Here is a 12,491-nt window from a genome sequence, read left to right on the forward strand (position 1 = left end):
CACATACACTTAAAGGACCACTACAGACACCCAGATCACATCAGCTCAATGAAGTGGTCTGGGTGCCAGGTCTCTCTAGTTTTAACCCTGCAGCTGAAAACATAGCAGTTTCAGAGAAACTGCTATGTTTCACTGAGAGTTAATCCAGCCTCTAGTGGCTGTCTCATTGACAGCCGCTAGAGGATTTTCTGCGATTCTCACTGTGAAAATCACTGTGAGAAGACGCTGAACGTCCATAGGAAAGCATTGAGTAATGCTTTCCTATGGGCGGTTTGAATGCGCGCGTGGCTCTTGCCACGCATGTGCATTCGGAGCTGAGAGGCGGATGGGGACTGAGAGATCCCCAGTGTTAAGGGAGTCCGGCGCTGGAGAAAGGTAAGTGCTTAAGACACACACACACACACACACACACACTCTCATGAACAGACGCACACATTTAAACATAGAAACATAGAAACATAGAATGTGACGGCAGATAAGAACCATTCGGCCCATCTAGTCTGCCCAGTTTTCTAAATACTTTCATTAGTCCCTGGCCTTATCTTATAGTTAGGATAGCCTTATGCCTATCCCACGCATGCTTAAACTCCTTTACTGTGTTAACCTCTACCACTTCAGCTGGAAGGCTATTCCATGCATCCACTACCCTCTCAGTAAAGTAATACTTCCTGATATTATTTTTAAACCTTTGTCCCTCTAATTTAAGACTATGTCCTCTTGTTGTGGTAGTTTTTCTTCTTTTAAATATAGTCTCCTCCTTTACTGTGTTGATTCCCTTTATGTATTTAAATGTTTCTATCATATCCCCCCTGTCTCGTCTTTCCTCCATGCTATACATGTTAAGATCCTTTAACCTTTCCTGGTAAGTTTTATCCTGCAATCCATGAACCAGTTTAGTAGCCCTTCTTTGAACTCTCTCTAAGGTATCAATATCCTTCTGAAGATAGGGTCTCCAGTACTGTGTACAGTACTCCAAGTGAGGTCTCACCAGTGTTCTGTACAATGGCATGAGCACTTCCCTCTTTCTACTGCTAATACCTCTCCCTATACAACCAAGCATTCTGCTAGCATTTCCTGCTGCTCTATTACATTGTCTGCCTACCTTTAAGTCATCAGAAATAATCACCCCTAAATCCCTTTCCTCAGATGTTGAGGTTAGGACTCTATCAAATATTCTGTACTCTGCCCTTGGGTTTTTACGTCCAAGATGCATTATCTTGCACTTATCCACATTAAATGTCAGTTGCCACAACTCTGACCATTTTTCTAGTCTACCTAAATCATTTTCCATTTGGCTTATCCCTCCTGGAACATCAACCCTGTTACATATCTTAGTATCATCCGCAAAAAGACACACCTTACCATCAAGACCTTCTGCAATATCACTAATAAAAATATTAAAGAGAATGGGTCCAAGTACAGATCCCTGAGGTACCCCACTGGTGACAAGCCCAAGCTTCGAATATACTCCATTGACTACAACCCTCTGTTGCCTGTCACTCAGCCACTGCCTTACCCATTCAACAATATTGGAATCCAAACTCAAAGATTGTAGTTTGTTGATAAGCCTTCTATGTGCAACAGTGTCAAAAGCCTTACTGAAATCGAGGTAAGCAATGTCTACTGCACCACCCTGATCTATCATTTTAGTTACCCAATCAAAAAAATCAATAAGATTAGTTTGGCATGATCTCCCTGAAGTAAACCCATGTTGTCTCTGATCTTGAAATCCATGTGTTTTTAGATGTTCAACAATCCTATCCTTTAACATGGTTTCCATCACTTTCCCCACTACTGAAGTTAGGCTTACTGGCCTATAGTTGCCCGACTCCTCCCTATTACCTTTCTTGTGAATGGGCACAACATTCGCTAACTTCCAATCTTCTGGGACTACTCCTGTTATCAATGATTGGTTAAATAAATCTGTTAATGGTTTTGCTAGTACACCACTAAGCTCTTTTAATAGCTTTGGGTGTATTCCATCAGGTCCCATTGACTTATTTGTCTTTACTTTTGACAGTTGAAATAGAACCTCTTCCTCTGTAAACTCACGTGTAATAAATGACTCATTTATCCTTTTTCTTAACTGAGGTCCCTTTTCCTTCATTTTCATCTGTAAATACCGAACAAAAATATTCATTGAGGCAGTCAGCTAGACCTTTATCCTCATCTACATACCTTCCTTCTTTTGTTTTTAATCTAACTAATCCTTGTTTTACTTTTCTTTTCTCATTTATGTATCTAAAAAAGGTTTTGTCCCCCTTTTTTACTGACTGTGCTATTTTCTCTTCTGTGTGTGATTTGGAAGCTCTTATAACTTGCTTAGCCTCTTTCTGCCTAATCTTATAGGTCATTCTGTCTTCCTCACTCTAGGTTTTTTTATAATTACTAAATGCTAACTTTTTGTTTTTTACTATTTTGGCTACATCTGTGGAGTACCACAGTGGTTTCTTGAATTTTTTGCTTTTACTGACAAGCCTAATGCAATTTTCTGTTGCCTTCAGTAGTGCAACTTTTAAATAATCCCATTTCTTTTGGACTCCATTTAAATTGCTCCAGTCTGATAATGACTCCTTTACACATATTCTAATTTTGGAAAAGTCTGTTTTTCTAAAGTCTAAAACTTTTGTTTTTGTGTGGTGTGACTCAGTCACTGTTCTTATATTAAACCACACTGACTGATGGTCACTGGATCCTAAACTTTCACCTACAGTAATATCTGATACCAAATCTCCATTTGTTAACACTAAATCTAGTATGGCCTCTTTACGAGTTGGCTCCTCAACGACTTGTTTTAGAGACAATCCCAGTAGGGAGTTTAGAATATGTGTGCTCCTGGCACAAGTAGCTATTTTTGTTTTCCAATTTATATCAGGAAGATTAAAGTCACCCATGATGATAACTTCCCCCTTCATTGTCATTTTAGCTATTTCTTCAACTAGTAGATTATCTAACTCTTCAATTTGTCCTGGGGGCCTATAAATCACACCTACACGAGTTACTGTGTGATTACCAAATTCTAACGTAACCCAAACTGACTCTATGTTCGCCTCACTAACCTTTATTAGGCTAGATTTTATGCTATTCTTTACATAGAGGGCCACCCCTCCCCCTTTCTTGCCTTCCCTGTCTTTTCTATATAAAGAGTACCCTGGTATTGCTATGTCCCAGTCATTTTTCTCATTATACCATGTCTCAGTAACAGCGACTAAATCTACACTATCAGTTGCCATTTTTGCCACAAGTTCATGGATCTTATTCCCTAAACTGCGAGCATTTGTAGACATGACATTTACTGACAGACACACACTCAGTGACAGACGCACACAAACATACTCAGTAACAGACACACACACTAACACACACACTAACACTAACCCACACACACACTCTAACACTAACACACACACTCACTAACACACACTAACACACACACTCACTAACACACACTAACACACACACTCACTAACACTAACACACTCACTAACACTCACACACTCACTAACACTAACACACTCACTAACACTAACACACTCACTCACTAACACTCACTAACACTCACTAACACTAACACACACACTCACTAACACTAACACACTCACTAACACTAACACACTCACTAACACACACACTCACTAACAGTAACACACACACTCACTAACACTAACACACACACTCACTAACACTAACACACTCAAACGTTTTTTTTTTTATTTAATCCCCCCAGCCTCCTTACCTGTGGGAGAGCTGGGGGGATTCCCTGGGGTCCAGTGGTGTTGCTGGCCCTGCTGTCACCCGGCTGGCTGGCGGGCGCACGAGGGAGCACTGTCCCCTGGGTGCTCCCTCTTCAGCTCCCTCGCGCGCCGCGTACTGATGCCGGAGCCGAAAGATGACGTCATCTTCTGGCTCCGGTTTCAGTGCGGTGCGCGAGGGAGCTGAAGAGGGAGCACCCAGGGGACAGTGCTCCCTCGCGCGCCCGCCAGCCAGCCGGGTGACAGCAGGGCCAGCCTCGGGGGGCCCGGAGGTGGCCGGCTCCTGGGCCCCCCCAGCAGAAGAGGCTGGCCCTGTGGGTACATACCTGGGTCGCAGGGCGGCCGGGCCCCCTGGTGGGCCGGGCCCGGTCGCAGCCGCGACCCCTGCGACCCTGGTATGTACGCCACTGACTGAGACTCTAGGGGACACATGGGGACACAGACACTAGGGGACACTGAGACACTTGGACACATGGGGATACAGACACTGGGAGACCTGGGAACACTGAGACACTTGGGGACACTGAAACACATGGGGATGCTGAGACACATGGGGATGCTGAGACACATAGGGACGCTGTTTCTCCCAGTGTCCCCATGTCCCCCATCCAGTGTCGCTAGTGTCTCAGTGTCCCCAAGTCTCCCAGTGTCTGTCCCATGTCTCTCAGTGTGCCTAGTGTTCCCATGTGTCCCAGTGTCCCCATGTGTCCCAGTGTCCCCATGTCTATGTCCACAACTGTCCCCATGTCTCCCAGTATCCCCAAGTGTCTGTCTCCCAGCCAGTGTCCCCTAGTCTCCCAGTGTCCCCTAGTCTCCCAGTGTCTGTGTTCCCATGTCTCTGTGTCCCTAGTGTCCCCAAATGTTTCAGTGTCTCCATGTCTCCCAGTGTCTGTGTCCCTAGTGTCTCAGTGTGCCTAGTGTTCCCGTGTCTCCCAGTGTCCCTATATGTCCAAGTGTCTATGTCCACAACTGTCCCCATGTCTCCCAGTGTCCCCAAGTGTCTGTCTCCCAGCCAGTGTCCCCAGTGTCCCCTAGTCTCCCAGTGTCCCCTAGTCTCCCAATGTATGTGTTCCAATGTCTCTGTGTCACTTGTGTCTTAGTGTCCCCAAATGTTTCAGTGTCCCCATGTTGCCCAGTGTCTGTGTCCCTAGTGTCTCAGTGTGCCAAGTATCCCCATATCTCCCAGTGTCCCTATATGTCCCATTGTCCCCATGTCTATGTCCACAACTGTCCCCATGTCTCCCAGTGTCCCCAAGTCTCTGTCTCCCAGTGTCCCCTAGTCTCCCAGTGTTCCCATGTCTCTGTGTCCCTAGTGTCCCCAAATGTTTCAATGTCCCCATGTCTCCCAGTGTCTGTGTCCCTAGTGTCTGTGTCCCCATTTCTCCAAGTTTCCCTAAATGTCTCAGTGTCCCCATGTCTCCCAGTGTCACCGGTTCTCTCAGTGTCCCCATGTCTCTGTGTCCCTGGGTCTCAGTGTCCCCATGTCTCAGTGTCCCCATGTTTCAGTGTCCCCATGTCTCTCAGTGTCCCCAGTATCCTAGTGACATGGGGACACACTGAGACACTGGGAGAAATGGAGACACTGAGACATTGGGAGACTAGGGGACTGGGCGACATGGGGACACTGACACTGTGATACATAGGGACATTGAGAAACTGGGTGACTTGTGAGACTGAGACACTGGGAGCAATCAATCTATACAGCAGAATCAAACTGTGAGTAGTTTGTTGGTGATTTTACACAATTTTCTCTGATGTCACTCCTTGTGATTATACAAATGATTAAGGCTGGTATTTTTTTCCAAGAAATGTGGCAACCCTAACTACTCTTCACATACTCTTGCTTAAAGTAGCACTATAGGGTAAGGAACACAAACATGTATTTCTGACCCTATTATGTTAAAACCACCACCCTGGCCCCTTCTTGCCTCCCTAAGTATAGTAAAATACAACTTGTATTCAAGTCTGCAGCTGCTGGCTCTGCCTCTGAACTGACTGTCTGCTGACATCATCAGAAGTGGTGGTCTGAGCAAATTACAATACTTCCCCATAGGATTGGCTGAGACTGACAACTAGGCAGATCAGGGGCAGAGCCAGCACAAGTCATAGCCCTGGCCAATCAGCATCTCCTCATAAAGATAAATTGAATCAATGCATATCTATGAGGAAAGTACAGTGTCTGCATGCCGAGGGTGGAGACACTGAATGGCAGTGCTACACACTAGGCATTACTGCCCCAGGAAGCAGCCATCTAAGGAGTGGCCAGTGGAGTTATTTTCTCTGAAAAGACAGTGTTTACTGCAAAAGGCCTGAATGGAATAATTTTACTTACCAGAACAAATACAATAAGCTGTAGTTGTTCTGGTGACTATTGTGTCCCTTTAAGTTTGGAAGCTTAAGAGGGATGTATGGGAACAAAACTTGTGTGGACTGGCTGACAATAAAATTAGTTTAGGTAATGCAGACGTTGGTCTCTCTAACACTGTGGCATGTCCCCATTCTTCTACACTCACTACATACACCTTTTATCTGTCTCAGACTATATACCAGGAACTTCTGCCTGCTAGTAAGAAGGTAAGGAGACAAGTGGACCAGCGAGTGCTATGGGACAGTCCTTAGAAAGCATGGAGTGAGTGCATCATTAGACGCATTTATGTTAAGCTCAGGGTGCTGCCTGCATAGTATGCCCTTAGTTGGACAGCCTGCATGATTGGCGGGTAGCCTAACATGCATTCATGCCAGGCTGTCCTTCAAATTCTTTGGACAGACATACATGTTCTCCCCTTTTGGCAGGTCTGGTCACGTGATTCGCACCAGTGGCCCACCCTTTTACCCCGCCCATTGACTTCCTGCTTCACTGGACACTGCTGTTAAGGTTTATGGATTTACTTGAAAGATGAAAGCATAAATTAGAGAGAGATTAGCATAGAGTATGTGTTTTCTGCATCCTACGAGTTTCCCTCCAGCACCATGTCCATCAGATACATGACGCTTGGGAGGTATGACTGTTTTAGTGTTTTTGGTCAATAAGATTCCGTAATTAGGCCCATCATAATTGTCAGCACCAGGCCCAGTGTGCTCTTAATACGGCCCTGTGTTTAGTGAATATATCACACATGCATTATACCATTTGCCTTGGCCGTGAACAAAATATAATTCACATCTAGTACCATAAGTATTTTATTAAGGCACCAGCTATTGTCCCACCTGTCTCTCGAGAGACTGGGGCCTATGTACCTAGATTAAGTACACAGAATTCTATACAATTCACTGCATTACATAGTCTTCACAGCAGTGTGCTTCTATAGTGCTGATAATTTGCCAAAAGGGCAAAATTCACTGTTGACATACAAATGGAAGCTGTAATGGAGTTAAAACCGCTATTCCTCTTGTGTTTGGAGCTCTGACTATTGTAATATGTGTGACATACTGACTTCAATATTCAAATATGTATTTTATAGTATTGTGAAAACCTGTAATTTCATTAAAATGCATTCAACTGGTCTAAAATATATAGATAGAATTGCATTGTTATTAATAAGGGCAAGCAGTTACAATATGACTATTAGTATTGCTTTTGTATTTAATTTTTAATCCCTTTTATTAGACCAGAGAGAAATAAACATAGAACAATTATTCTGCATTTAATGATGGATTTGGATGTACTTGACACATCTGAAGTCTTCAGTCCAGAAGATACTGACACAGTTAAGCATGAAGAGGGGGGACAATATGAGATTGCACAAGAGGACAATGAACCAGAGCCTGAGGGCCTGACATTTTATCACACAGATCTGTATGATTCACAGGGGAGATTAAAACTATTTCCTGAAGATTTTAACCTGCATCCGGCAGAAGAAAAACTTAATCAACAAGTGGTTGAAGAAAAATGGGCTTTTAGTACAGAGCAGGCACAATTAAATTTACAAAAAGAAGTGGATGAACTGGCAAAACAATATGGACTTTCTGATGACAAAGAAGAAGAAGAATTAATCCAGTTTTTCCCACATATGACATTCAAACACCCAGATCCCTCGTTACCTAAATCTACAAATGCCTATACACAAAAAATACAGCCATTTTACAAACAAAACATAAGCCCTCATGTCCAAGATGCTGAACTGAAGGTTAAGAAAGAAGGGCATTTTCATGATGACAAAGAGATTAAAGAAGACAGCAATCTTAAAAATGATAGAGAGTCTCTTGACAACAAAAATTATGACAGAAATATGGAACTGGAAGACAAACATTTTGATAACAATGGAGAACCTCTTCTAGAGCCGGAAGGCGAAGAATCACTACCTAAACTTGGACACGTTGACTATGTTGATGGACAACCAGAAGATGGACATAAAGACAGACAACGTGAACAGGATGATGAAAACAGCGGAGACCACAAAGGCGAAGAACAAGAATTTAAGGAAAATTACTCGGACCAGAAAAATAAGCAAACTGACCATGAGAAGAACCAAGCTTCCATGGTCTCCACCGATGAGATTAGTTATGGAAGTGAACTTCCTGAGTCTCCTGATATATTCTGCATCACATGTATAACCCCTGTCAGGGCATTTGACAAGCTATTTGGATTTCACAAAGATCATGATGTCACACAAATAACAGCTGCCGTTGACAACATCAAGGTTTGACAACTCTATATTATGTATATAAAAATAATTATAATTATTGCCTAGTAAAAGCAATATAAAAATAAAAGTTTGCAAAAAAACATTAGCATATATTGGATCTTAAAAACAACAGTTGGTTTTAAACACTTTATAATTGCAGTGAGTGAATATACCATCTTACTCTAATATTATGGGTTGTTGTTTTTCTAAATGTATGATCTTTATTGAAGGTTTTTAAATATAACATAACAGAAAATGCATCCAGAAATAAACGGTTAATTTACAGAGTATACAACTAATGTGTGTTTTGATGAATATCAAACTAGATGTGCAGCATACATTTTCTCTGCTGACATTTTATAAAGGGAAGAATGAGGGGAGTGGGTCGGATAGGGGAGTGGAAGACTTGAAGGGCTTATGGGTGAGATGAGTAATGGTCCCAGTTACACCATATTCTCTCAAAATTGGGAAGTGAGCCTAGAGTCCTGTACGCAATTTTTTTGTGATTTCTGATTGCCTATAGTGTATGAACTAGATCGGCATATGGGGGTTGCAGCTCTAAACTTACAATGCTTGGCAATGTTATTCTTGGCTGCTATGAGAATGTGTACTATCAAGCAGGTAGATTTGGGGTTGTCGCAACCTAGTTGTTTCCTTGATGAGGGCCTGAATCTTCATCCAGTCTAAATAGTAGTTTGCGGCTGCTCTCCTAGTGTGCAATATATTTAAAGACTCCATACATTGCTGACATTGCTTTATCCTAGATAAGCATTTGGAATGATTGCCGAAGATCTCTTTCATATTGGAGTATAGTCTTGTTTTGTGAGTTCAAGTGAACAACTGCATGATAACAGGTGGACACGGCCTTATTTAAGCTTGGGGTCTAAGGCATTGTTTTGTGAAAAGTAAAAGGCTGTTTACTGATTATGAAGCAAATGCTTAATATGAAGGTATGTGAAAACGTATTTGGTAGGTAGGTTCTTGAAAGCCACTACTTCAGCAAAAGGTATCAGGTTGTTTGCTCGGTAGAGGTCCCATACCTTTGATATGCTTGCTGTAACCCATGCAAGTACATCCATGCCTTCAGTGTAGAATGGCAGAAGCACTAGAGTGACAAAACAAACAACACATTCTTCAGGTAGTCAATCCCAAAAATAGTTAAGGAATGTTGAAAAGGGAAACATAAGCTTGCTCCAGTCTAGACCAGAGAGGGGCATTCTCCTTGCATAGTGCTACCATAATGTGAACCATAATGAAAACTATATAATACAGTTTAATGACTGGGACTCCCATCCCGCCGACTCTTGGATGGTGTCAAAGCATTCCAGTCGCTAATCAAAGCGGCTGTCTCCTCCAGATGTGGGAATTGAAGATCTATTGAGATGTTTAGAGAATAGACTTAGGCAGTTAAATGGGTAGTGTGTGGGAAAGATAAAGTATTAAGCGGATAAAGCTCATTTTGACTGAGTGAGTGTGTCCCATCCAAGAGATTTTGTGAGCAAAGCATTTAGTTTATTAAGTAAGCAGTTATGGTTCTCTTCGATTAGCAAGTGCAAGTGGGTGATCAGTTGATTCCTACATAGGATATGAATTTTGAGCTCCAGTCGAAAGGGTGAAGAGTTTGAAGGTCAGTAAAACCATCTCCATGAGATCAATTGATAGGATTTGTGTTTTTAAAATGTTGTTCTTGTAGAAAGAAATAGTGCCATATGCTGTTAGGTTAACCATGAGAGCAGGTAGAGACTTCACAGAGTCAGTCAAAGTAAGGCGGATAGCTTCAGTGAAAAGTGAAATGAGTTGGTCGCCTATTAGGGTAGGCATTCCTAGAGGAGATGCGATAGGTTTGTAAACCAGTGGCTCCAGGGCTAAAATAAAAATCAAGGTTGAAATGGTAACACTACTGGAAAAATTCCATTTGAGATGTAAAAGTGTCTGTCAGGAACCCTGAGTTAAATATTTTTGTGGAGGGGTGCATGTATATAGCAAGTATTGCTTGTAAGAAGACCTGCGGAAGGCACATTTTATGCGGTACTGAGTGAATGTAGCACCAGTTAATTTTATGAAAAGCCTGTCCCGCGTTCCAAGGCTACGAAAAGGCAGGGTGTGTGTTCTCAATGAGCTATTTCAAAAAGGGCAAGTACACACCTAGTAATGGCTGAAACTTGGCTGCCTGGTACAAATCCTGGCTGTTCGGTGGACACCAACTTCAGAAGTTATTTGTTCAGCCTAGTATTTTACAAAACAGTTTGGTATCTGCATTGACCAGAAAAATGCAGAGGAAATTGACACGTGTCGTGGTGGATATACCTAATAATGTGGGCTGCTAACATTTCTTGTGGGATCTAGCCAGTGTTTGTAATTTTGTTGAATAGTGTACCTAAATGAGGAGGCAAGAATAGTAGAGATTTGAGAAGCCGTCTGGACCTGGGGCTTTGTGCTAAGGGAAAGTTGTTGCTGTTACGAGAATATCCTAACTAGATGAAAAGACTTATAATTACCTTGCTGTGGCTCTTGCTTTTCTCCTAGCAGACTTTAAGACCAAGCACCCTGAAATCCATCCACCTGGTACCCTATCTATGAAGGCTAGGTCCTGCGGACAGAGGCTGGCCACATGGAACTAGTCATCAGTCAGGAACTCAAACGTGGCAGGTCAAACCTGTTTTTACTGGTGGAGAAATATATGTTTTGGGGTATTTTGTTAAAGCTCCCTAATGTCTGAAGGTTAATTAGATTAGATTATCAAACTAGTTATCTCCCAGACGCAGAGGCGCCTGGGTGAGACCTGTATTGTTTTAGTTAACGACACTCCTGTCGGGGGTCTGTGTATAAATGTATCTACTGTTACAGTAAAGAAAGTCCTATTTTGACTCATCATCAAGTTACCAGGAATACAGAGAGGTCCAACACACAGAGTGTCAACATATAGCAAGGATAAACGTGTACTGGATCTTAGAGTGGCTGGTGTGGCAAACAGAACCTCGCCACGGGCTTTTGGAGGGACCTGCTTGCCAGCCTCCTGCCAAAAGACTATGGGCCAGGTCAGCGACTGTAAAGACTCATATTTTATTCCCCCTGGTTCGGCACTTTCCATAGAACCGAACCCTATCTCACTGGTGGCCGTTCGCATGGACCAAAACCACAAATAGACTTCAGGGGGACTTAGTCGCGAATGCCCTGGAACTATTTTCGGCATGAAAACTTTGCGGTTACTGGTCGGTCCTCCAGCGGCACTTAGCCGCGATTCTATGGAACTGTTTTCGGCAATGAGTTAATACAGTACTTGACTCAATTATCTCCAAGGTACTGAGGAGGGATTGACCTAGTTTGTATGGGAGTGTCCTGGATCTGAGAGCCAATGTGATTGTGTATTTGTTTCTACTGTGGTTTACTCTCAGGTCCAGGGGGAGTGCCCCTTGCATGGGGACTGTCATAAAAGGTGAAGTGTGGTCCCATTAAAGTCAGTTCACTTTACCCTCAACACGCAGCCTCGTCTCGTGGATCCTGGGCTTGGGTCCGAAGTGGGTGGAGGACCCCAACCAAGCTACGGCAGTTAAGGGGCTACAGTGCTTATGGTGTCAGGTGTGGTGTTTATAGTACTTCAGGCTACTAGGAAGCAGCGATTGGCAGAGGCACCCAGTCAGGGCGGCAGGCGGTCCGTCACAGCTGGGTTTAACATATACAAGGACAGAGAATAGTCAGGAATAAGCCATAGTCAGAGAAGCCAGAAATCAGGAATAGCGATGTACAATAGCCGAGTCAAAGGATTATAGAAGGTAGAATAGCTAGAATCTGCCAAGGTCAAAACCAGAATAATACACAAGTAATATAACACGCTATTGTGTTCAAAACTAGAACCACAAAAGGACAATAACCTGTGTCCTAGGAACCTTCTTTATAGTGTGTTTTTTAATTCTATAGCTATGCCTCCAAAATGTTCGAATTCAAAAGTTTTGGTGAGCCGTGATGTCATCAGCGTCATGACGTCGGAGTGAATGCTCTGCATCATGAAAGGGGCAGAGCAACAGAGGCCAGCGTTGGAACGGCTGAAAAGAGAACAGGGACGATGAGGAAGGAGGATGTTGCCAGGCTTGATCCTAGCCTGGACAGCAACAAC

General features: G+C 43.1%; 1 protein-coding gene across 1 annotated transcript in view; it reads left to right on the forward strand.

Moving 5' to 3' along the window:
* The window catches only part of FSD2 (fibronectin type III and SPRY domain containing 2), a 71,972-nt gene that overhangs the window by 3,687 nt on the left and 55,794 nt on the right, over window positions 1-12,491 (forward strand). Inside the window, exon 2 of the mRNA XM_063448993.1 lies at window positions 7,360-8,392. Coding sequence (XP_063305063.1) covers window positions 7,400-8,392 — 993 coding nt within the window. The 5' untranslated portion in view covers window positions 7,360-7,399. The remainder of the gene's footprint in view (window positions 1-7,359; window positions 8,393-12,491) is intronic.

This window comes from Pelobates fuscus, chromosome 3 (genome assembly GCF_036172605.1).
Source record: "Pelobates fuscus isolate aPelFus1 chromosome 3, aPelFus1.pri, whole genome shotgun sequence".
NCBI lineage: Eukaryota > Metazoa > Chordata > Amphibia > Anura > Pelobatidae > Pelobates > Pelobates fuscus.